Genomic DNA, 24283 nt, shown 5'->3' with positions numbered 1-24283 from the left:
TGCACAGCCAGAGTGTTAGTGGATGGATTATGTTTAGGTCTCCCCTTAAGCTGTATTTAAATCTGTGACCTTAGGACCCCAATATAAATGCTTATGTGCTAAAGTGCAATGAGGGGTTATTGATACAAAGCAGCTCGGGTGCCAGCAAACCTCCCGGTCTTTCTCCCCTTGCTTGTGCCTGGTAGGATAAAAGACCACAGCCAAGTAAGGACTGGATTAAACACCTCCTTCACATATGGTGAAGAACCAAGAGAAATGCCTAAACTGAGAAGCAGAATGGAAAAAAATATATATGGAGAGGGAAATAGGTCTCCTTCATGTGCCACTAAAAGGTTACTCTGGATTGGCAGAGGTGTAGGGAAAAGAAGAGGCTGGCTACACTGTACAGTCTTTAGTTCTGGTTTGTTCTTTCCAGCATAGCCCAGCAAAGCCTCTCCATTTACAGTCATGTCTTCATTGGGTGGTGTCGCCAGTCAAAAGGGGCACCAGGCAAAAAACCCTCTACCGAATACTGTAGTGAACCTGCCACTTCCCTGTTCCATCCAGCTCTGGAATATGCCAACAGCAAGCCAAAGATTTTGTAGCAGATGTTATCCTCAGAGGCGTGATACCGAATTGTTACTTGTCTGGATGAGCTGAATCTAGAAAACACCCCTACAAGTCAGGTGGAGAATTCCCTCGTCTGCACTCTAATCCCTTTGATTTCAGTGAAGTAACTGTTACATAGCAGGTACATGGGAGCAACATTGGAAAATGGGATAAGAAAGCTTTCTGAGGGCTTACACACATGGAGTGAAAACTTGCCTTTCCTGATTCAGTGATAATAACCACCATGACCAGAATTTTATTCACAGCTTCCATAACTCTGAATGGAAAATACATACCAGAATATGTTCTTACACTGGTCATCTCCATCTCTGACTCCGGAGGTAGCAGATTGGTTCTGTCTGAATTGCCTTAAGCTGAGTTTAAACTTTTAAAATACCTGCTTATGAAATACAAGCAAAGAAAACCACTTTCCACTACCTGTTGTGCAAAATATTTGGAATATTTTAATGATAGTTATTAGGATTGCTAAAACAATTGCTTATGCCACGAATGTTCTGTGCGTCAATGGTGCTTAATTCAAAGGATACAAACGGTCATGTTCCCAATCTCTCTGGCCCCTGTAAGGCAGCAAATCCCTCCTGCATGTTTCTAGCCCTCAGAGCAATTCAAAGAGAGATTGGCTGAATGGTGAGGCTGCCCTTCTGGAAAACAGGCACTGACCACACCGCAATTGCAGTTATGTTGTTTTAGTTGTTTCTTAAATGGAGTTACATCATCAGAGAGAAGCTCTTCCCCAAGGCAGAGCAGAGGTGCTGCCATTTATGTAATGCATCAGAACGTTAGCATGTGGCTACTCACTGAAACCAAAGTATCAACGGGAAAACAGGGTTTGGTTATCCATTGTGACATTTCCTATGGCTGCTTAGTGGCTTGTCACTGTGGAGCTCAGCTTGTTCTCGGGAGCAGGCATAGCCCTCGGTGACTAAATTACTGTGCTTCAGCGAAGAATGCGGAGCCTGAAAATTAGGCCTGTCTCTGCATGAGCCTTAATAAGCCACCATGCTGAGACTCAGATGTGGTAACAATGTTGTGTCCTTAGATGCTGTGGTCTGGGTTGCCCCTGAAAGCCACGGCACGACAGGTGGCTCTGTTTGCCTTAACTAATGGTGGCACCGCCCTGGCTAGTTAAAGCTCTGGCACCCCTTTGCCTTCTAAGGAGAAAAAGAGGAATAGTTTAAAGGTAGTAAAAGAAGTAAAACAAACCCCCAGCCCTAACAAATTACTTTCTTTGCCTGGAAGAGATAGATGCCTTTAGGTTTTAGGACCCTGTTTTTGGTTTCCTGTGGAGAGCTACAAATTCAACTGACTTTGCCACAAAGAAATCTCCATGTGCCTGATAAAATTTTCTCGTCATCAGCTGACTTGGAAATGTGAAAGTGCATGTGGAGGCTTATATATATTTATAAATAAATATGCACGTGATTGGAGAAAAATCAAGTTGTTGCTGGCAAGTTTCGGTTCAGGGAGTTGAGAAACGGCCATTGCACGGCGTTCAGCTGCTGGTGCTCCCTGCAGAGGCTGGGCTGGGGCTGGCCTGGAGCTGCTGACACATCTGCCATGGTCTTCCCTACAAGACTAGGGAAGTGCCTTTTACCTGCTTTGATTTTTCTGTGCTACAGCCTTGTGGGACAAACAGAAAAAGCAGGATTTATTTAGCTGGAATCTGCATCACATGTGCTGTTTGAGAGACTTAAGATTAACATAGTCTTGACTATAATTACAGCAAATGAATGTTATTAATTTCTTGCTGCCTGTTTATTTGCAGGAGAATGTGTATTAGCGTGGAGCCTGAGTAACCTGTAGTAACAAAAAGGCAGAAGCAATTTAAGAATTGAACTGCACTGCTGACAGTGTGACATCTCGCTTGTGAGAGAGGCCTTGTTTTCTTTGATCACCTTAGAAAAAGACATCTGGAAATTATAGGAGGTAGCTTAGGTCAAAATGCCACATGTTTCTTTAATTACCTGAAAATGTGACCCAATGCTAATGAAGGTAGAGAGCTCCCCTTTAAAAGTGAGAGGTTTTGCTGGACAATCTATCCTAACAAACACTGGCATTTAATTTATGAGTGATTTTTAGACAGTAGGACAGATTCTGATTTACCCTGGAGTAACTTCATGGAAATCAGTGGAGAGGCTCTAAATTTATGGAGTGCAAATGAGATCAGACGCTCACTGTTCATGGCTAAGCTTCAAAGGATGCTCTTTGGGATGCTGTGCAAATACGGGATCGTTGCCACTGAAAGAACATCATCTTCCCATACAGAGTACCTTTATGAAGCACTGGTCTAGAGGTCTGATTTTCTTATTGTCTGATAACTGCAATAGCCTGTCTCGAGGTGTGCTCGTGCTGTGATCCCAATTACATTGCAATGGCATCACTGAGGTTCATAAGTGTACTCTAGCTTACTACTTTGATGGTAGAGAACAGTGCTAATTTGGTCTCTATACACAGAAGCAGCCGAGTATGGTGAAGTAACTGGCCCTGGTCTAGATATAATTACTTTTGTAATGTTGTCATCCCGTCTCGTCCCCTCTTCTGGAGAAGACAGTAACAACATGAACTATTAAAAAAGTAGAATTTGTAAGAAATGCAGATATTTGGATGTTTGTTTTCATCCCAAAATGAGACTAAGAGCAGACCTAATAAAACATTTCACACAGTAAAAAGATCCTGGGAATCAAATTCAAAGCTGAAAAGTGTTGACAGTGTCAATCAAAAAGAAATATTTTATTTTGAAGAGTCAGGGCTTACAATATCCAAACATCTCAATTGAAAACATGACTTTGTTTCAAATTTCCCTGTTAAGGGTAAGAAACAGATCCATTCAGATCCATTCACTGACATTCTGCTGTGAGACCTGTCAGTTTCAAGAAGACTGTGCATTTTCAACAGAAGATGCATTTATAATAATAATAATAATAAAAAAACATCTAATAATGGTAAAGTGAAGGGAATTCAGAGTGGTACCATGACCTGGAGCTCTAAGTTCCTTGCTCAGTTATGTGATAGGGTCCTACTTCACAGATGGGTAGCACATATAACTAGTGAAAGGGAATTAACGTTATGTAAGTAACACCATTATCTTGAAAATGAGAAAATATGAGCTCTAGTTTCAGGAAGTAGATCTCAGGTCCGTGAGGCTCCAATGTAGCCTCATTTCCTCAGGCACTTGAGTTACCGCTGGAAAATATACAGTAAGAAATGATTGCTTCCTAGACTGGAAAACACCTAACTCCTGTTTCATGGATATGTCTGATGTTACTCTATCTAAATTTTGTAGACTTATTAACTATAACAGCCTGCCTCCAGGGACCTCCATCAGTAGTCTCTCACGCCACGTGTTGCAGTATGATGTGCCCTGGCCCTCAGGTATTGCCAATATAGGGTTATAATGCCAGAACTCTCATAGATTTACAGCAATGGATTATTATCCAACTGCATTCACCACTATTCCTCGCATGCAACAAAACAGGAACTTGAGCAGGCCAGGCTCTGAAGTCAGACAAGATGTTTTGCTCTGAGTGTTTTCCCTGTCCTTTTAAAACCAGACTGGTATTTCTCCCAAGTATAATCTGTTAGCTTTAACATATTTCTGTTCTTCTTCTGCCAGTAAGTCTGCTTCCTGGAAAGCTGGCACTGATGTCTTTAAACATCTATGTATCTCATACAAAATGAATTACTCTTTTTGAAATGATAGAAGCAGATGTGCATTAAGTGGTGGTTAATGCTATTTAAATAAAATACTTACACCCTCACATTTGTCCTGAGAGAATATAAATAGATCCATCTGTGTTTCAGTAAGTGCACAGTCCTCCTCATGATCCTATCTATATGGCAGGCTCTAGTGTAGCAAACATGAACACTTGACCTTTAAAAATACCCTGAGGTAGGTACCCCTGCAGCCCCCCAGAAGTGCTACCCTTTCTTTACCTGTTCCTAGAGCCAGTACAGCACGCAATCCTCAGGAGATGCAGCACAAGCTTGATTTTTGGCACCCCTGCTTGGTGCAGATACTGACTGCTAGCTGGGTGTTATAAGGAATGTGGAATAGGTTTGCTGCAGGTTGCAAAACTAGGCTTTTGCCCTGCTAAATTCCTTTTTTTTTTTTTTTTTTTTTTAAGTATAAAAGGTCACTGATAGTCTCTTATTCAGCACATTTCTATGTTCTTGTCCTTCTTCTTGCAGTACAACTCCTGTGAATTTTGTGGGATTGGTTTAAATTATTTTGTATTAATTCTCTTACTTTTTTTTAGGGGGGAAGTGATGAATGGGGGATTTGGCCTGGTTTTGGATGGGTCCAAGGAGGCTGAAAAAAGGGCTAAGATGATGCTCAGCTGGGATGTTTCCAATGGAGTAAGTACAACTCATTATATATGTTTGCTTTAATATTTTCCTGCCTCCAGGACTATGTTTAGGTCCTTGGGTTTCAGTGTCCTTGTTTGTTTGTTTGTTTGTTTGTTTATTTTTAACTGACTGGGAAGTGTGAGCACTCAGGCAGTATTTAGAGTATTTAGGATGTGGCTTTTTGTATCCCAGAAATAGTCCTGTTGGGCTAAGTGACTCATTCTGTTCACTGCTTCTAATGTGGGTGGTTAGGAGCCTGTTTCCCCTAGAGTCAATGAGTCAGTTGGTTTGGTTGTTTTTTTTACTCCAACCAACTTCAAATCAATAAAATAGGCTAGATAATTCTTGGGTAAGGAACTTACTGTAAAGTGTTGGGACGACCCTTTCTGACTTAACAACATATTGGAGCCCAATAATTTCCACGTATCTCGCTTTGTGTTTTGTTATTTTTAAGCAGAAAAGGAAGCATGGTTACTGTAATTGTTAGACATGTTGGCATTGTTATTTGCCTACATAATACAACTGACAACGATATGAACTTCTAGTCTTGTCTATTCCTGGCTTCTAGATCTAGGTACCTTGAAAGGTTTATGCCGGCTCATGCAAGTGCCAGTTCATTCAGCCCTTGTTGCCGTTAAGAGTTTTTGCATGCCGTTAATGTCCAGATGATCCTATTTCAGTTTAAGAGTAGGATCCCATCTCTGAAGTGGCAGAGAGGTTTTGATTCAATAATTGCAGGGAACCAAATCAACGGAACATAGTGATGCACAGCTCACTTAAAGGACAAGACTTGTCATGTTTGTCATGCAGCCTCACAAGGCTGATGTATTGAGGGAGCTCCTTGCCAATGCTGACGTGGTCTGTTCTGTTTTACTGCTCAAGAGGTTTTTAGTATTCCTTCTTGCCTTAGACCTTTGACATTTTTTTTTCTTCCCCTAAGACCTAGCATCACTGGGGGTAGAAGAGAAGGAGGAGGAACAATTTGCACATATTGCCTGTCCCAGATCTGACATAACACAGTAGTGAACTGTTAAGGAAGGAGGAGGAGGATGGTTATATTAATTTGTAGATTAGAGTAATGAAGACAAACCCGTAACAAAAACTGTGTATCAGAGGCAGCCTATTAAAAACCCAATAAATCTTTTGCTGCTCTGATTTATTGCAAGCGAAAGCCCCACTCCTCCACACACATGTTGAAAAAGGACAGCCTGAGAATGCTACCTATGTTATATACAAGGCTGGAAAGAAACTGGAGCATACCCTTGAAAATATACTGCCAGGAATAATCATAGGTGAGTGGAAGTGAAACTGAGTTGTTGACTTGAAAAGTCATTTCTAGCTGTTATTGCTATGATTCTGGAAACTTATCAGCCTTACATTAATCATATGCTTAAATATTTTTCTAAATGGGAACCTAAGTATTTTCTTTCTTGAACACTTTTGAGTCTGAATATTTCAGACTGATCTGCAATTCAGAACAGATTTGTAAGGCCTTGAATAGAGGGAAGGACATACTTCCTTTGTGCCAAATCTTTACCTTTTTTTCATCTGAGGAATCTTGCTTGTACACAGATCAAAACTCAGAGCTTTGCTGTTGGAAGAGGGGTTTACCAGTTCCTTGGCTGTCCACAGATTTTCATCCTTACATGCTGGCAGGGAATTTGGCTCCTTGATTTCACGGTTTGAAAATGCATTGAGTGACATTTTCCTTTTAAAATATTTATCCCACTACAAAAGCATGAATTGCTTAAATGATACTGTTATCTAAAGCAAGTGCTAGTTTTACAGACCTGGGATGGAGTGCACAATTACTTTTAGTGAGAGAATTTTGTAAAATTTATAAGGTACCTGGCTCTACCAATGTTACCTGTCTGATGTTATGTTTGTACATAAAAATGTATGAAGTCTACCCAAATACTACTCATAAAAATCAAGCAGGTATTACAAAAATTACTTCTAAAACCAGTAAGGAAACTAGAAACTGGCAGAGGGTTGAAAGATTTATTGTCGTGAAATTGGGTGCCAGTATTTGCACAAATATTGTGTAAGACGGATGTGGCAAGAGAAATGTATGGTTTTTATACCCATTGATTTTCTGGTCTGACAGGTCGCCAGACGTTGCTGGTCAGGTAATGGCTATGCTTATGAAACCATCTGCCAGACAATGAAAGAGAATCCCATGTTGAAGGTGACTCTCCCTCACAAGGTGGTGGACGAGAACATCTTGGAGGAAGCTATGAAATATTAGTGATATTCAAAGTGCAATGTTGTCCTTGCAGATACATTTGAAGTTGTTTCCTTGATATCCTATTTTGCTCTCTGGCCAAATGATAAAAGCGTTGCAAATGCCTGTTCCATGTGAGCTCTTTTTTTCCCCTTTAACTTGTTAATGGGGCAAATCTGTATCCATCTGTGTGACAGGTCCACCGGTGTCAGGAACAGTCTTTTCACCAACATATTTGGAACAATGTTTGCAATAAGAAGCTATTCATTGTAAGGAAAGGAACTGGAATTTTGCTCCTGAAAAATAAATGAAAAAAAAAATCCAATAATTGCTGATAATTCATAAATTAAGGAGATTCTTAGGCCTGCTAGTTCAGATGTGGAATGGAAATTGGAACTCTTCTTTCTAATTCAGTCTGCTGCTATCAGCAAAGAGCCATGAGTGTGTAAACAAACTTATTCTTTGGTTAGTGGGGGATGTACTGATATCACATGTGCTAGACTCACGCTTTTCTATAATGTCATAAAGGTGCTTGGTGATCACAATTGAAAGTGACATTAACTGGTTAAGCACAGTGAGCCTGCATGTGTTTTTCCCTGAAATTCTCACCCAAGGTTTTTACTACAAGCAGGAACAGAATGCAGTGCCAGGTAAGTGGGTGGAAAAGCCTGAGGGCAGTAAGTACTAGACCATTTTCAAACATCTTACAGCAAGGCCAGGAAAATATGGAACAACACATGATAAATTAGTGGGAGCCAAATTCTGCATCAGGGATGGTGCCATTCTGCTGAATCTGATGCTGTGTGCGCTTTGCTGCCTCACAGTGATGACTGTTCTTCTGTAGAAGCCCATTGTGCTTGAGCAGCTTCTAAATGGATGGAAACCTCCAGAAAATCTAGATCCTTAGTGCTGGCTGCTGCTTTATGATGAAAAAACAAAAGGCTACTCACCCATTTGGATGTGAGTGGTGCAATTAGTAAAGCAATGTAACAAAATGATCGTGTAGACTTTCCTTCTGAACAATTCCTCCTAAACCACCACTGATATGAAACAAACTGAAGTACCAAAGACCAGACAGTGTGGGCTTCCTTCACACAAGAGGTGATTATAAAGTAAAACAGAGATAGAATGGTCTTTTTGGTCTTCTTTCTTCCCAGTAAGAGTTAGGAAGGCATAGAACCAACCTGGTGTGCCTAGATGCAACTGAAAGAATGCATATTTTGCACCTGAACCTACTATTATATTTGTATTAACATTAAATCACTGAAGTATTTTTTTGTAATCAGCTGTGATGCTGAATCAAAAATTGAGGCTCACTTTGAAGCCCCTATACACACACATATTGACAGATACATATATATATATTTACAGAAATGTGTTTTACATACACATCTATATTATGTGTGTGTGTACAAAAATAATTCTTAGCTATCATGTCTCACGCTAAGCATGGCCCTTGCGTACAGGCCTCATTCAGACACAAACACAGAGCGTCAGCAGTCCCTTCCCCCAGTGTGCATGTGGTATCGGGCTTGATCTGGCCCGTCACTCAGCCTCCTTGGTGCTGTATCTGTTACCCTTGGGAAGGGGCTACCCATAAACCTGCTTTGGCTGCTGCAGATGAGGTGTGATGAGCCACAGTCCTCAGAACTGTGGGTCCTGAAGACGCTATACAACTGCTAGACCCCGTGGCACTCGCCAGGGGAGCACACCCTGCAGCTCTGTATTGCCTCTGCCAAGTAAACGAAGCCGTTTATTTTGAATCACAAATCAGTTCTTCACCCTGTTCACGTACTGTATATGTCTCCAGATGAATAGTGAGAGTTTGGCATCTGCTTCTAACTGAACCTTCTGTGAAGTGCAATCTGCAGTTGATCGGAGTTGCTTTAGATTATGGAAAAAACGCCCACATTGCCAAGTTACACGATTGAGATGTGAGTAGTTGTCAGCCAGATTTGACAGCCTTTGCTTTGACGTATGTTATGCATTACCTATTATTAATAACCACACTGGACTAGGTCCAAAGTTAGTGTCTTGGCATTGTAGAAAACCACGCTAGTCTTCACAGCCCAAAAGCACTAAGGTACTGTTTTGTCAAGCGGAACCACCAGAAAATACCCTGGCTTTACTGTACTAAGGAACGTAGAGCTGCTTCATAGATTCGTCTTAATTCCGAGTTGAAAATCCACCAGAGACAAAATATTGAAGAAATACTTATTATGAATTCTTCACCTTTGTGTTGTTTAGTACTGGGGTACCTGCCATCATGCTCACCTTCACAGCCCAGACAAAAAAGGAATCTTTTCTTCATCTCATAGCTTTATTGACCAGAGGGCATAACCTTGCAAGTATACCTGTGTTTAATGCCGCTCAAATCCCTGGGAGTTTGTAACTCTGAACTACATGTAGGGAGACATAGAACCTGAGTGTGTGAGCGCTATAGAAGAGCTACTAGTTGAAATTTAGATAATAAAGTGAATAATATGAACTGACTGTTGTTTATGATAGCTTTGGGAGGGCACAGGGGAACGTAACCTGTTGCTGCCTGGGATGAAAGAGCAGGCAGTTTCCAGCACACAGAAACCATGGACAAGCCTGGTGCGAAGATTCCCTTTCTGAGCTCTGCTGAGCCTCTGTTTGCTACTTGTTTGCAGAGAAGCTGGGATTGTGAACGGGCTGTTGTTCCGTGGGGATGCTGATATCATTCTTAGGTAGCCGGCCTCATCCAATGCAGGGAGAGCAGTCTTCAAGCCATCCATCTGTAGGCATCACATCAGATTAAGACAGCGGACGCAGAGGTAGTGAATTTCTGTATTGAAGTCTCAGGCTTGCCACAGGCTGAAGCAACCTTCCCGTGAATCTTGGTGTCTTAATTCTTTCTGCAAAATGCAGCCGCTTGCCCTGAAAAGCTTGCACCTGGTTGCAGAAAGAGGGAAGACCTTGGTGGTGAGGGATAATTAATGCATGACACCCATACGTCTGCAACTACAGTGGATTTTAAAGGTATAAAGCTTGTGACATGAGAGAGCTGTTAGCTCTCCTAGACAGGGTCTTGTTGAATCTCTCCAGGCTGTGGCAAACATAAGGGATTTGTGGCTTGATTATTTTTATTATTTTTTTTTTATTATTCTCTCCTTCAGGTTTAACATCCTTCAACCAGGGATACACCTATGTATTAAGCAATAAACTCCATTCTTTTCCTAGGAACATGAAGGAAGGTACTGCAAAGACCTCCCTGGGGAGGTGAGGATGGCTAGGGGCAGCCAAGGATGGGAATGGCTCACATGCAGTGACACCGCTGCGGTAAGGAGGGTTTCGGAGGAGGCTGAGCTCAAGCACCCAGGGACTTCAGGCTCAGCAGAGAGGGCTGGGAAGGTGCGCAGGGGAGCTCTGGGTGCGCCTACAGCTCGATGGCGAGAAGCTTCCCGGTGGCTGGGAGCGCCTGGCCAGCAGCGTTCCTGCTGTTAGAGCTGATGCTGAATTGCTCAGCGGCCGGCAGAGCAGCGGAAGGCTCACAGCACCATCTGCTGGGACTGCCTCTTGGTCCCACAGCTGGAGGGGACCGGTGTCATTTCCGTGGCAAATCCAGGGTAATTTCCCCATTTCTTTAAGTATTGGAGAGCCAGCAGGCAGCTGAACGTTCTCCCAAAGAAAGTTTTGCCAGGAATGGAGAAAAAAAAAAAAAAGGTTTTGAGTATTCACTGAATTGATAGCATTTTTTTGCACAGGTTCAACTGACCAGCAAGCAAGAGCGTGTCATTTGAGCGCCTCTTTCCTACCCCCCATCGCTTTTTCTCCGTTTGTCCTTTTCCCCCTCCCGGTCCCGCTGTCCCGGGCGGCGCAGGGGCAGCGTCATGGCCGTGCTTCCCGCTGGGAATTCCCGTCGCTCAAGGCCGCTGCATCACGCTGAAGGTGCGGGGGATATTTTGCCAATAGCCACCCATTGCAACGCCCGGGACGCGGCTGCAAGCTGGGAGCTGCTCTGGCACCGCTGCTTTCCTGGCTGCCGGCAGGAATTGATGGATGCCGGGATAATCCCCAAAGACCGGCCGGATTCCAGCCGTGCCGCTGCGGCTATCGAGCTGCACCGAAGGGGCGAGCGGCCCCGGGGCAGCCCCTCCTGCCCGCGGGAGCCCCGCTCCGCTCCGCCCGGCTCCGCGCTCCGGGTTTCCGCGGCGCCTCCCGCGCCGGGCCCGCTCCGTGACGCCGCGCTCCGGGTTTCCCCGCCGGCCCGCGCCGGCCCCGCCCCGCGGCTCCGGTTTCAGCCGCTGCTACAGGGACCCCCAAGATGGAAACGCAGGGGCTGCCCGCCGCGGAGGCGGCCCGGGCCCGGCCCGGCGCCCAACATGGCGGCCCTGCCGCGCCGCCCGCCGCCCCGCGCCGCCCGCCGCCGCCGCCCGCCTGGGAACCGGCGGCCACGGCCGCCTCCTCCTCCTCCGCCGCCAGCACCGCCGCGTCGGGCCTCTACGTGAGCTTCCCGGTGCTGCTGGTGGAGGAGAAGCCGGAGCCCGGAGCCGGCCCGACGCCCAGCCCCTGCGCGCCGCCGGCGGGGCCCGCGCCCGACAACGACGGGCTCCTGCTCGTCTTCAACGTGGTGCGCGGCGCGGCCGAGGCCGGCCCGGGCGGCGGCGAAGCGGGGCGCGCCCAGCCCGGCCCGCCGCCCGCCGAGCCGCCCGAGGAGGCCCCCGGCTCGGCGCCGCCGCCACCTCCTCCCCCGCCGCCTCCGCCGCTGCCCCCCGCCGCCGGCGGCGATGGCGGCAGCGCGGAGGACGGCTCCTTCTCGGGGACCATCACCATCAACAACCAGAGCCTGGTGGTGCGCATCGAGAACGGCGTCCTGACGCTGGGGCCCGGCGCCGAGCAGGCCGCGGGGGCCGCCCCGCCGCCGCCCGCCCCGCCGCCGCCGCCCGCCGCCGAGCCGCCGTGCGGCCCGCGGCCGCGCTCCCCGCCGGCCTTCCCCTGCCCGGAGCCGCGCTGCGGCGAGGCCTTCCCCCGCAAGCAGCAGCTGCGCCTGCACCGCCTCTCGGCGCACGGCGGCGGCGGCGAGGACGGGCGGGGGGCGGCGGCGCGGCCCTTCGGCTGCCCGGTGCCGGGCTGCGCCTGGTCCTTCGCCACGGCCTACAAGCTGCGGCGGCACCTGCACTCGCACGACAAGCTGCGGCCCTTCGCCTGCGCGGCGCCGGGCTGCGCCAAGCGCTTCACCACCGTCTACAACCTGCGGGCCCACAGCCGCGCCCACGAGCAGGAGGCGGCGCACAAGTGCGAGGCGTGCGGGCAGCGCTTCCCCAGCGCCGCCCGCCTCGCCGCCCACCGCCGCCGCAGCCACCTGGAGCCCGAGCGGCCCTACCGCTGCGACTTCCCCGGTAAGCCGCCGCCCCCGGGGGCTCGCTTCCCTCCCCGCGCCGTGCACAGGCTCGCTCGCCCGGCCGAGAGGGGCTTTCCGCAGCGTCCCGGCTCGCTTTGCCTCCCCGCGGCACCCCCGGGTCGCCCCCCGGGCTTGGAGGTGGGCCGCGCTCCGGCCGGCACCGGCACCGGCACCGGGGAGTGGGCCCGGCCCACGCGTGCCCTTGTGCCGGTGCTGAGCCCCGGGACGCGCTGTGCGCGCCGGTCGCCCGCCTCGGCCGGACGGTTGTCCCTGGGAGTAACGTAGGTTGGGATGGCACCGTTGGGTTTTTCCCTGGGCTGGGGTGTAGCACCCTGGATGGATCGGGGGATCCCTCGCGGCCGTCCCGCTGCGGTTCTGTGCCGGGCTGACACGCTGTGCCCCTTCCCTCCCCAGGCTGCGAAAGGACCTTTATCACGGTGAGCGCCTTGTTCTCCCACAACCGAGCCCACTTCAGGGAGCAGGAGCAGTTCTCCTGTTCCTTCCCGGGCTGTAACAAGCAGTACGACAAAGCCTGCCGGTTGAAAATCCACATGAGGAGTCACACAGGTATTCGGGAGGGTGACGTGTGTCTGGGGATGTACACAGAAGGTCCTGCGTGGAGAGCATGCTTCAGTTCGCTGGCAAAAACTGGAAGTCGTGAAGGGAGGCAGGGTGACACGAGTCGTTTGGAGTCAGTGAAAACGTTTGATGCGTGGCCTTTTGGGGGGTAGGAGTCCACCAGACGAACCTGCCAAATGCGAAGTAGCTACGGACGTGCTTTTGGCGTGTGAACTCGGTTCAAAAAAATTATCCCAGCTCTATTCCCGAGTTCATAGGCATTTAGAATATTATACAAATCCTAATCTTGCTCAAAACAAAGGGCTAAAAGACTCTCAGAACACATGGAACGTATGTACCAAGGTTTCAAACAGCAAGAGGATAGGTTTCAACTCAAGCAAGTACTCCAGGCTTGCAAGGACTGCCACTAAACTGAAATCCAGCCTTTTAAAGTTTTAAAGATAATGATGTGTACTCTTTACTGTCCTCTGTTTTCCTGGTTTCATGGCTTTACAGCTTGGGGTTTGGGTTTTGTGTTTTTTTTAAAGTGTTGCTTCTGCTAAGTGAAAGTTCATAGGTGTGATGGAAACCGCCTTCGTAGGCTTCCCTGTATTGATTCTAACCAACATACAGTCCCAGGTCATGAAAAGAGGAAAACACATTTCGATTGTGTTTCTATTTTGAATAATGCTGTTACTGGTTTTGAAGCACCTTCAAAATAGCTCAGATTAATACGAGATGGATGGATAATTATCTGTGCCCCCTGATGCCCGGGGAAAGATGCAATAGCCTTGAGTTAAAGAAGGCTTAAAGATTGTGCCAGAGGGAAGGGGCATCACGGTTCTCTGCAGTGAATTGCAGGACAAGGTGGCTGAGTCTTCCTTGTCTTAAAGTAATTCAATTTAAGCAGCTTTTGATATTTTCTAATAGCAATGTGTATTTCTATATTAGGTTGTTAATGTAACCTTTCTTTGCCTAAGGGGAAAGGCCTTTTATCTGCGACTTTGAAGGTTGTGGCTGGTCTTTCACCAGTATGTCCAAGCTGCTGAGGCATAAAAGGTAGCCTTTTCTGAGTATACTGTCCCAAGTCACTTGCTGTTTGTTTGTTTTAGTTCTGGTGCTACAGTAGCAGTGGATTTAATCATGGCAATGGCAATTTCCTTCCCTTGTAGGAAACATGAAGATGACAGGAGATTCATGTGCCCAGTAGAAGGCTGTGGGAAGTCCTTCACAAGAGCAGAACACTTGAAAGGCCACAGTATAACTCACCTCGGTACAAAACCATTTGAGTGTCCAGTAGAAGGTATTGTTCCACTCTTGTATATGTTAACTGGTAATTGGTGTGTATATTGCCTAAAGCTGTGTGCGTTTTCCCCAAATGCAAGCTTGTAACAGGATTGGGACAATTTGGAGTGAGTCTTCTAACAGATTTTAAGGAGGTAAAACTAAACTGAAGACACTGTAACTGAATGAATTATTATTGTCAAATTTACAGATTGCGGAGGAAACATTGGCTCATGCTCTAGCTTGATTGTTTTTTTGTTGTTTTTTTCCCCTCTCCCCTTTATGACGAACGGGGCTACTTTATTCTGGAAAATCCTATCTGTGATACTTCCTGTAGCTCAGCTTTTTCACTTGTTTCATCAGGCGTAGGGAAAAGTGGCCCTGTCACACACCTTCAAGGCCACACTTTACTGTGACACACTTTATTTGTGACATGTCGTCTCAAATGTTGAGCAGTTGTGCTGCGGTAGTCTCTGCTGCTGGGACGGTGGATGGCTGTGTGAGTGGTACTTGTTGTGGTGGTCACGCAGGAGCCTTGCTGATGCTCTGTGGGTTTCTTAGCACCACCTCCATCGCTTCATTAGGACTCCAGGAACAAAGATTTAGGGTCTGATCTGGAATATTCTGTTTCATAAAGTAGAGCAGCTCTACTTGGCAATTGTTTCTCCTTCTAATGGCTTTGCCAGCAGTCGTCATGAAGATTTTACATTTAAGATGCCATAGCAGGGAAAGGTGGCTCATTTCATGGGATGACTTAAGAGTTTCTTGTTGTCAGAAACAGGTTGTTGAACTATTCTGCCCACTGAGGTGTCTTTGATGTAAAACGAGGAAATATATTTGGCTTGCTTCTTATGCCTGTGATTGTATGCACAGGTGCTTGCAAAACAGCAGGTAGAGTTCTGCAGAGCGACTCTGATTTGTTTTGTTAAGACACTAAATATGAACATCAAATTGAATTAGGTGAAACTTCCAAGCCTTGTATGTCTTCTTTCAGGTTGTTGTGCAAAATTTTCAGCACGGAGTAGTCTCTATATTCACTCCAAAAAGCATCTTCAGGATGTGGACTCATTAAAGACTCGTTGTCCTGTATCCAGCTGTAATAAACTGTTCACTTCCAAACACAGTATGAAGACGCACATGGTCAAACAGCATAACTTCAGCCCAGGTAAAGTATTTGTTTCAAATTATAGGAGACTACAATGGAAAAACTAAGTGTTTTATTAAGGAAAATGTGTATTTACTGATGTTGAAATCTAAGCCCCACTGAACAAACGGTAGAATCTTTGCTGAGACTGGAGTTGGTTTTCCTACCAAAAATTTTTCAGTGGGACCTCTAACAAATATCAGAAAGTGAGACTTGAGCTTGATCTGTGTGAAATTGTGAGGAATTGCAGCTTTTTTGAATCAAGTAGAGCTTGTCCTTCTCCATGCCATCTGTAAAATATGAGCAAGGACTGAACCTGCTCCTTTTTGCGCTCCTTTTTCCACCCCTCTACAACCTGCCTTAGTCTGGACTGCCTTAGTGTAGTATTTTGGCAAGTGCTTTTGTAACTGACGTTTCTCAGTAAAGGAGTGAACTTATTTCATTAAGCTGCTTTTCCTTAAATCTGCTTTCAGGGAAGTTGGGAAGTGTTTTTAGCAGGCTGAGAATCCAGAGTTTTAAGCGTTCTCCTTTGATCATTCATGTTTTCCCTCCCTATTGGTCTGATGAAAGGGCTGTCTTATAACCAAACCCTTCTCTTCCAGATCTCCTAACTCAGCTGGAAGCAACAAGCTCCCTCACACCCAGCAGTGAACTCACTAGTCCAGGACAGAGCGATCTCAGCAACATAGACCTTGTATCCCTGTTCTCCAACATGTCTAGTAACAATTCTGGAATTGCAACAGACATGGCGCTAGTCAATTCTGGAATTGTCACGATCGATGTTGCTTCGGTGGGCTCAACGCTTGGGGGAAACCTGCCTGTCACTAACAGTTCTTTAAGCCAGGCGGTTGATCCCTTGATACTGGTGGCTAGCAGCGATATGCCGCAGGGCCTGGACAGTTCTCTCTTGCTGGGAAGCAGTGCAACAGTTCTACAGCAAAGCACTTTAAATTTGGATGATGTACAGACTGTCAATGCAGAAGCCTTGGGTTCACTAGCATCTCTGTCGGTGAGGAATTCCAGTCAAGATATGCACGGTTTGACGTCCAGCAATAATTTAACAATCGACACAGCCACTTTGACTCCTTCTAGTAGCCTCGGCGGTACCAATGTGCCTGAGTTACTGACGCCAACTAAAGCTGAACGGAATTTGCTTCCTAGCTCGGATGTTGTTGGTCAACAAGAGGGCAGCAAAGTAGTGACACAGTTTGTCTTCTCCAACCCTCCAGGGAGCTACAGTGCACAGAAAGAAATGGATCTTGGCACAGTGACTGGCAGCTCATTTTTGGTATGCAGTAACTATATTCATTTTACCCCTACATGACTGCGATGCCCTGATTGGGGAGATACATGTTGCTACATATACCTTATAGGGAGACCTTTCTCTCAAATTTTGCACATCGTGGGTTTTGGCTTTTTTTGATGAAGGATGTAGAATGTTATGTTGAAATAGCATGTTGTCCAAAGTGGATGCAGTGTGGTGATAAGTTCTCTTAAGAAATACTAGAGTTCTGGTGGGGAGAGTTAAAGGAGAACCCTTCAAAAGAAGGGATTAAAAAAGTAAGTGACTATCTGACTGAGAATTAAATGGAATTTACAAGAATACCCAAGAATATGTGGTATGTCTTGTGCATTTCATTCCAGGGAAGGATTTGGGCTGGGAGAGTACACGAAACATTTTCATCTCAATGTTCATTCCTGGTTTAAGTACCTTTCCTGTTCTGATTTACTGTGCTACTAGAGACTTAACTTTTTATTTACGTTGCAAAGTAAATGTTTACCCTGTTAAAATCTGAAAACTTGTAAATATAGTGCTAACTTCTTTTTGAGTTGAGCTCCAGTTACTAAGTATGTACAGGGAATTAATTGAAACTCTAATAAGAGGAGCATGGGAAACTAGAATTCGGTGTTTGCAGTGTAAAAGGTAACTGCAACTGGGAACTCTTTAGTTTGTGTTCATTGTTTTGGTTTGCTCTTGCATTCAAAAAAACCTTTGCATTTCTTGGCTTGCTCTTTTTTTGCTAGGAAAGCAGTGGCTCTGCAAGAACAGACTACAGAGCCATTCAGCTAGCCAAGAAAAGAAAACAGAAAGGGAATGGGAGCAGCACAGGTGAGAAACTATTGATTTTGTTAAATTTACTAAATACAATTATTTAGGTTCTTTGGTAGTGAAATGGGAGCAGGTATCTGAGTATTCTTAAGTATCCCATCCAGTTTATTGCTAGTTAAAATACGCATGTGGTGTACCATCTGTTACTGGGGATAATCACATTCTGTGGAATACCATGTTCACAGTAAGTTTACGAAGAAATCTGCACCATATGTTTCATGATTATTAACAAGACACTATCTCTCCATCTCTTCATCTGCTTTTTATTTTCTTAATAAAACAAAAAAAATTAAGGTAGCTTTGCTTTCTGTTGTTTATGCTTTTGTTCTTACATAGTGCATTCTCTTTTACTCAGTACAGGCAATGAAAACATCAGCTGGATTTGTTTTGCTGTTGTGTTTCACTTAGTAACAGCCTGTATGCAGTGCTAAGGAGTTTATTTCTTAGTTACCTAGAAATATTGAAACCTCTGTCAGATTTTAGCCTTGTAGGGAGTTCTTGTGAGTGTGAAGTTCAGGTCATGATTTCAGATGTGTCCTCTTTCTCTTAAACTGCAGTTTGACTCAGAGCTGTCTGATGTGAATCATGCACCATTACTTTGTCAAATCAAATATGGTCCATGGCTCGCTAGACTTGCACAGATTCAGGCCTTTGAGTTGTGTCTACCCTGGGGGCTGGGGTGGAATATCATATATATGTAGATATATATGTTTAGTTCTTCCTTGCTGTCTGTTAGACCTTCCCACCTCTGCAAATTAAGGTCATAATTTTTAAGGTGAGTTAAGAGACTGATTCTGAATTGAGCACTGTCATGTTTCTGGATTTGTAAAAGGCATACCTGAATAAATTCTGTCTGGATCAGTGAATCATCGCATGGAAGGATAACTGCTTTATGAAGCTAGTTCCAACTATTCTTTTATCATCAAACATGTCTTTTGGACATAGTTTAGAAAGAGAATGGCATTTAATCGCATGTCTCCTAAAATAACCTCAGAAAATCCCTATTTCTGCTCCCAGTAGTCCATCTTTCACCAGCTGTTGTCTTAATGCTAGTATGTGCTTCTCAGTGGTCTAGAGAGTTTTGTATTTCGAATTGGTTCAACTGGGTTGAATGAACACTGTAGAGGGAAGTTCAGTGTTTGAAAAGAAGTTATCCAAACCTTTTATTTACTGTAGAATTAAAAAACAAACCAAAAAGAACCAGTTGAAAAGAAGGTATCCTTATGTATATTTTGATTAGAGTTTTGGTTTTCAGCTTGTGATACAAGCAGCTGGCTTGTCTTGTTTTAAACTGGAAAATGCTGAACGTTATCATAGTTGTACTTCTGTAGCCCATTCTACCTAACAGTCCTTGAAATCTTTCTGGAAATAGATGAGCATTACGATGCTCTTTATACAGTTTGGAAAAATTATGTACAAGACTTCTCAGGAAATGCGTTGCAAAATTAAAAATAGAAAATGCAATTCTACTTCCTAATTCCTTTCTGTAACTCCACAGATACACTGCAATTTCTGTGCTACCACCGGGGTGAGCCCTAAGCTTAGCAGTTTGTGATGTGGTTTTAATGGTATTCATGTAAAAAGATGCTCAGTCAGCAGATGGAATTCATCAGCTGATTGCTGTCTGGCCTTTTAGCAGTTATCAGATGGTGGTTAATTATATTGCACTGTTCCAGGCATTTGCTGTGTAGTATAGGTAACTGCATAAAATTGAAAAATACTAGCAGAAAACTTCGGCAAATTGCTTCTGACCGTCTAAATACTAAAATGGTCTCTTTTAGGGGCATCTGGCTCTGGTCAGAGAAAAAGCAAGGGTGGTAAAGTAAGCCCTACCAACTTCTCATCATCTACTGCTGGCAGTCGACTGGGTGGCAATATAGTTCTGCCAAATGGAGGGCTGACAATAAGGGACCCTGCCACTGGAGCCCAGTATGTGCAAATTCAGCTTCTTCAGGTAAGAGCTGGGAAGGAAACACATACTCCTCTCCTCTGTTACCCAAACTGGCACAGTTACGGAAGGATCTGACTAACTCTGAACTTGGGTGCTGCCGCCCCTAGATGGGATCTTGAGATCTGCAGTATGTACCGTGTCCATTGGGGCATTTTCCCGCAAGAAATGCTTTCTGGGGAAGTTTGTATGTAACTGGCTTTAGTGAGATACAGAAATGCTCGAAAACAGAGCTGCCTCAATCGTACAACTGCTGGGGCCCAAACAGATGCACTGTGGAAATGGGTAAGATGGTTTTATTTGATTTAGTAATAATACGCAGGCCAGTCTGAAACATATGGGCACTGCAACTGTAGGCAACGTCCTGTTCAGCTTCCTAGGCTGGATACAGCTGATGCAGGAAGCGCTGCAGTAGAACTAAGAGTTTTAGCAAACTTACATTTTGCATGTGAGAGTTGTGATCCTTCAAGGGCTTAGGAATTGCCTCATTTGACAGGCAGTTATGAGAGCAGCAAAACAGATGGTACGTTCCTGTCCCAAAGCATGGGGTAATTTTTCTTGCAAAAGGAAAGGATTACTACCATGTGTTAGGTAGTGCACGGGAGTATTGACTTTTTCTTCGTCCTTTTCTTTATTGACAGCTCCCCAAATTCTTCTATAACTCCACCTCTCTCTCATTTACAAGGTAAATGAGACAGAAATGAAAAGATTCCTGCAAAATGGAGTTTCAGCCTAAGCTGTTATATCTCTAAACTGTTGTAGTAAAGCTTAACATTTTTTTTTTATTAAAAATACCTAGTAATCGATGTAAGCTGATTAGTGGAGCATGAAAAGTCATAAGTTTTTGGCCAGGTGTATATCTATAGTATCCAGAGAGAGGGGAAGCTTCTTCTGCTTTATTCCTAACAAGGTGTGATATGGAGGAAGCTATGGGCAGAGTTCTCCATCTGATGGGTGTAAACGTTTGTAAGTTTCAATTACCAGCTTCACACAATGCGATGAAACTTGTCACATATTTCTGAATGTTACCTTGGAAGATGAACTGTTCCTTCCTTTTCAGGTCTTGGCAATTTTTCGAATTGATTATGGTAGCTCAGCGTACAACCTATTATACTAGGTTCACATTTAAGTGGTAGTTAGCTTTCCACATATCTTTGTGGGCCTAGGCCTTACTAGTACAGTGCATTAGCTTTATCAGATTTATTATTTCTTTTAAGATTGCGAGGCTGAGTGAAATCTGCAATGTTGTGCTGAGGTGCTTGGGGGTCTTGCAATTGCATTATGTTTCTGCATTCGCAGGATGATTCTCCAGGAGAAGGAGATCTGCCCTTTCAACTGAGCTCTCAGTCTTCCTCATCACATTCTCAGCTTACAGTGGATTTACCTGTTCACATACTTCAGGTACAGCATATCACAGCTGTTGTGTTTTATTGCCTAGCTTGAAAGCGAAGGCAGTTTACTGTGAACACGAGTGTTCTGCTGAATGAAAATACGTTGTTTTCCATTGGGAGTTTTAATTTCACTTACAAGAAGTTGTAAGCAGAGAGCTGCATTGCAAGGTTTACCTTGTGTATGTTGCCAGCCTTTGGCATGTCATAGGTGGTTGTTTTTCTTCCTCTGTTACTGAGTAATGAATAACTAAATGTTACGCATTTATTACTGAAGTGCCCCATCCTGATCCTGTCCTGCAGATATTAAGTGGCCCGAGGAGGAGGATCGGAATGGATATGTAACAGGCTAAGGAAGGGTAGGAAGTGGGAAATAAAATCTTGAGCCTAGATTTCAGGGCAGCGTCTGTATGGGAATGGCAGTTAGATTGAAAAGCCTGCTTGCTTCTACAGTCTTGCTGGTTTCAGTACTTGCCCTCGTTGACTACTGAGCGTCAGCGGTGTGTGAATGCAGAAAGCTTCATACAGCTTCTTGCATAAATGTTTTGTTACCTGCCGTTCTGGTAAATGGCATGTTAGTGAGCAGGAGCAGCTGAGAACTGAGCAGCAATGAATGATAACGTGTACATAGATCACGTTTTCTACTTGACCCTGTGGGGCTTCAGTTTTGATAAACTCTGCAGTGCCGTTATTCTTGCCAAGTGTGCTTCTCCTGGATAGAAGATAAAGCTTTTCTGTTTAGGAGGAGCACCCTACTGAGATAAACCTAGAAATACAAGAAGAGCACTGGGATTGTTGGCCGTGGTAGAGAGTTAATAGAGGAAAAAGCAAATAGTGATTTCAAACGTATCTCCATTAGTAATGCTCATCTGAAGTGTTCCAAAAAAACCCTCTAGCGGCACTGTTTGAGTGGGTCGCCAAAGCAGGAATGCTTTGGGTTTCCTCTAAACCATTCAAAACATTTCTCTGATGTTGGATCGGTGTCAAGGTAATCTTACTGATAAGCATTAAAGGCATCTAGAGGTGAAAGCACTGAACTCTTCATGCTCTCTGTTTGATTTAACAGGAACCACACAATTCTACTGAAGACGATGCAGGTTCTGATAACTCTCAGTTCACTGGAAGCACAATAAATTTACAGGATCTGGAATGACCATTGTTAAGAACAGTTACTTGAAAACAAACTGGGCAATCACGTCTTGACAGAGTGAGATAAATGTGTGGGTCTTTTTCCAAGGAAAATATGAAAACTAGGAGTACTGGATTATAGTTGCACTCTTTGCAATTTGCTGAGGACAGTTGCAACTGAAAGCTTTTCTTAAAAAATGTAAATCCCACTTGATGTGCCTGTGTAAGATACCCTGTCTGCCTGGTGGTGGGAGAAACTGGGGCAGACTGCCGTACAGTGTTGTTTCAGGGAGAAGTACTGTATTAAACTTCAAACTGAGGTAATATTTACTGTTTTCACAGGAAAGCAAGTATTCTACAGCTAACAAGTACAAATTTATAATCCTGCCTATGACAGTTAAAACTTTCCTTCCACTGGTCTCCTGCTGGAGCCAGTGGCATCAAGGAATTAAGAGCTAAAATTTGCAAGTGGTTTATATACACACACACACACACAAATTGTTTCGGCAGGAAACGGGAATAAAGTGTCACATGTAACAAAATTAATGTCCTATGCCATGAAAATGAGATGCTCTAAAATCTTTGTTTTAGAAAGCTAGATTCTAAATGTTAACTTAGCTGTGAATCAGTTTGTAGCTCATGTTGAGTTTCTCCCTTTCCTTGCTCCTGCATCCCAAATACTTTGCTGAATTCTTCCAGCAAAACTTGAAAAAGAAAACTGCAATAGAACTGTACTCACTGTAAGAGATTAGCTAAGACTCCAACAGCATCTGAGAGAGGTTCGTTTTATCTTTGTGTTCCCTTTTTTGGGAAGAATGTTGACCGTCACGTAAATTTAAGCACCTTGATTTTATCTCATCTATAAACTGCTGCCAAGTTACCTGTAAACTGGCCACTACCTTTTTATTTTGGGTTGGGGTTTGGGGTTTTTTGGTGGTGGTTCCCCGCCCCCCCCCCCCCCCGATTGAACACTGTTAAAACCTGTTCTTTATTGATATCCCTGAGTGTCACATGCACGTGGAGCTTCCGGCTGGTTTACAGAATATGCAGTTGTCAGAGTATTTTATAAGAGGAGAAGAATTGTTACATAGAAGACTTACCCCACTGAAAAACTGCAGTTTCTCTTGGGGGGCAGGGGAAGAGGTTGTATGTACTGTACTTATCTGGATTGCAGACACCTAAGTAAGTATAGGGTTGTATAGAGAAAAAAAAATCCCCTTTGGTTACAGTTTAAGGTAGTAATTTAAATGTTTCTTATGGTGATGTACTGAATGCCTATAAAATTATGTATAGGAGTTTGATAAAAGGGTGTATGTACTGTTTTTTTATTCTCAATGAGGTGTGTGTATGCACGTATGTGTAATTTTTTTACAAAATAAGATATGTCATGCAGGAGAACGTTGTGATCTTTCTAATCTTGCACATATTTATTTATTTTACAGTTATACTGATGTTGAATTCATGCGAGGTCATTCAGAAATGCTTTTACTTCCTGTGCCTTTTGAACTATGTATGTGTCCAGATAAATGCTTTTTTGGTTGAAGACTTGGGGAGAAAAAAAGCATACAGGTTACATTCAACTTCAGATCCTGATTTGTAGGCAGTATTATATCCTCTGGTTGAACCAGTTTTATTTTTCTATCTTTAGCTTATCTGAGCATTGAGGTGTCTCTGTTCCTCTCTTCCTGGGACTTATATCCAGGGACTCTGTTAACCCTCTCAGGTTGGGTTTCCAAACCAAACAAACAAGTAGATGAAATCTTCTACCTGGTGGCTGTGAATGCAGCACGGAGTCCACTCCTGAGAGGTAGAAAGGTTGAGGAGGAATCATACTAAAGGGACTACTGGGTCTTGCTCTAGTGGTCACCGTGCTCTCCCTGGAAGCTGAGACACCTCGAGCTCCCAATGCCTGCATTATTCTGTTTCCAAGGACCATACCAGTTCTTAATCTGTTAAAATGGCCAAGGAACACTCCATCTTTTTATGGGACTTGCAACCAAATCTTTCTACTTCTGAAAATGTACCTCACTCAGCTTTGTAAGTGAATGTAAAGTGCTAACCTCTTGGGGCCGAAAATTGGATCACTTGGCTTGAACTCCATTGCTGGCAATGGATACCTGAAGAACTGCTGGTGCAAAAGGGTTAATAAAGCTTTTTTTTTTTTATGGTCAGTTTGTC

At 44.5% G+C, this 24283-nt stretch overlaps 2 protein-coding genes across 2 annotated transcripts in view; both read left to right on the top strand.

Moving 5' to 3' along the window:
* The window catches only part of UROC1 (urocanate hydratase 1), a 45153-nt gene extending 37847 nt beyond the window's left edge, over positions 1–7306 (top strand). Inside the window, exons 19-20 of the mRNA XM_005432529.4 lie at positions 4866–4965; positions 7064–7306. Of these exons, the coding sequence (XP_005432586.2) occupies positions 4866–4965; positions 7064–7204 (241 nt within the window). The 3' untranslated portion in view covers positions 7205–7306. The remainder of the gene's footprint in view (positions 1–4865; positions 4966–7063) is intronic.
* Positions 7307–7624: 318 nt separating this feature from the next.
* ZXDC (ZXD family zinc finger C) lies at positions 7625–24276 on the top strand. The gene is made up of 10 exons (XM_055706947.1): positions 7625–12543; positions 12960–13112; positions 14084–14162; positions 14276–14406; positions 15382–15552; positions 16134–16819; positions 17557–17641; positions 19423–19595; positions 20889–20990; positions 22044–24276. The coding sequence occupies exons 1-10, from the start codon at positions 11469–11471 to the stop codon at positions 22128–22130; spliced, it is 2742 nt and encodes a 913-aa protein (XP_055562922.1). The 5' UTR covers positions 7625–11468; the 3' UTR covers positions 22131–24276.
* The last annotated feature ends 7 nt before the right edge of the window (positions 24277–24283 follow it).

This window comes from Falco cherrug, chromosome 4 (assembly GCF_023634085.1).
Source record: "Falco cherrug isolate bFalChe1 chromosome 4, bFalChe1.pri, whole genome shotgun sequence".
In the NCBI taxonomy this organism is placed as follows: domain Eukaryota; kingdom Metazoa; phylum Chordata; class Aves; order Falconiformes; family Falconidae; genus Falco; species Falco cherrug.
Note: the sequence above shows the minus strand (reverse complement) of the source record. Positions and strands in the feature narration are given on the sequence as shown.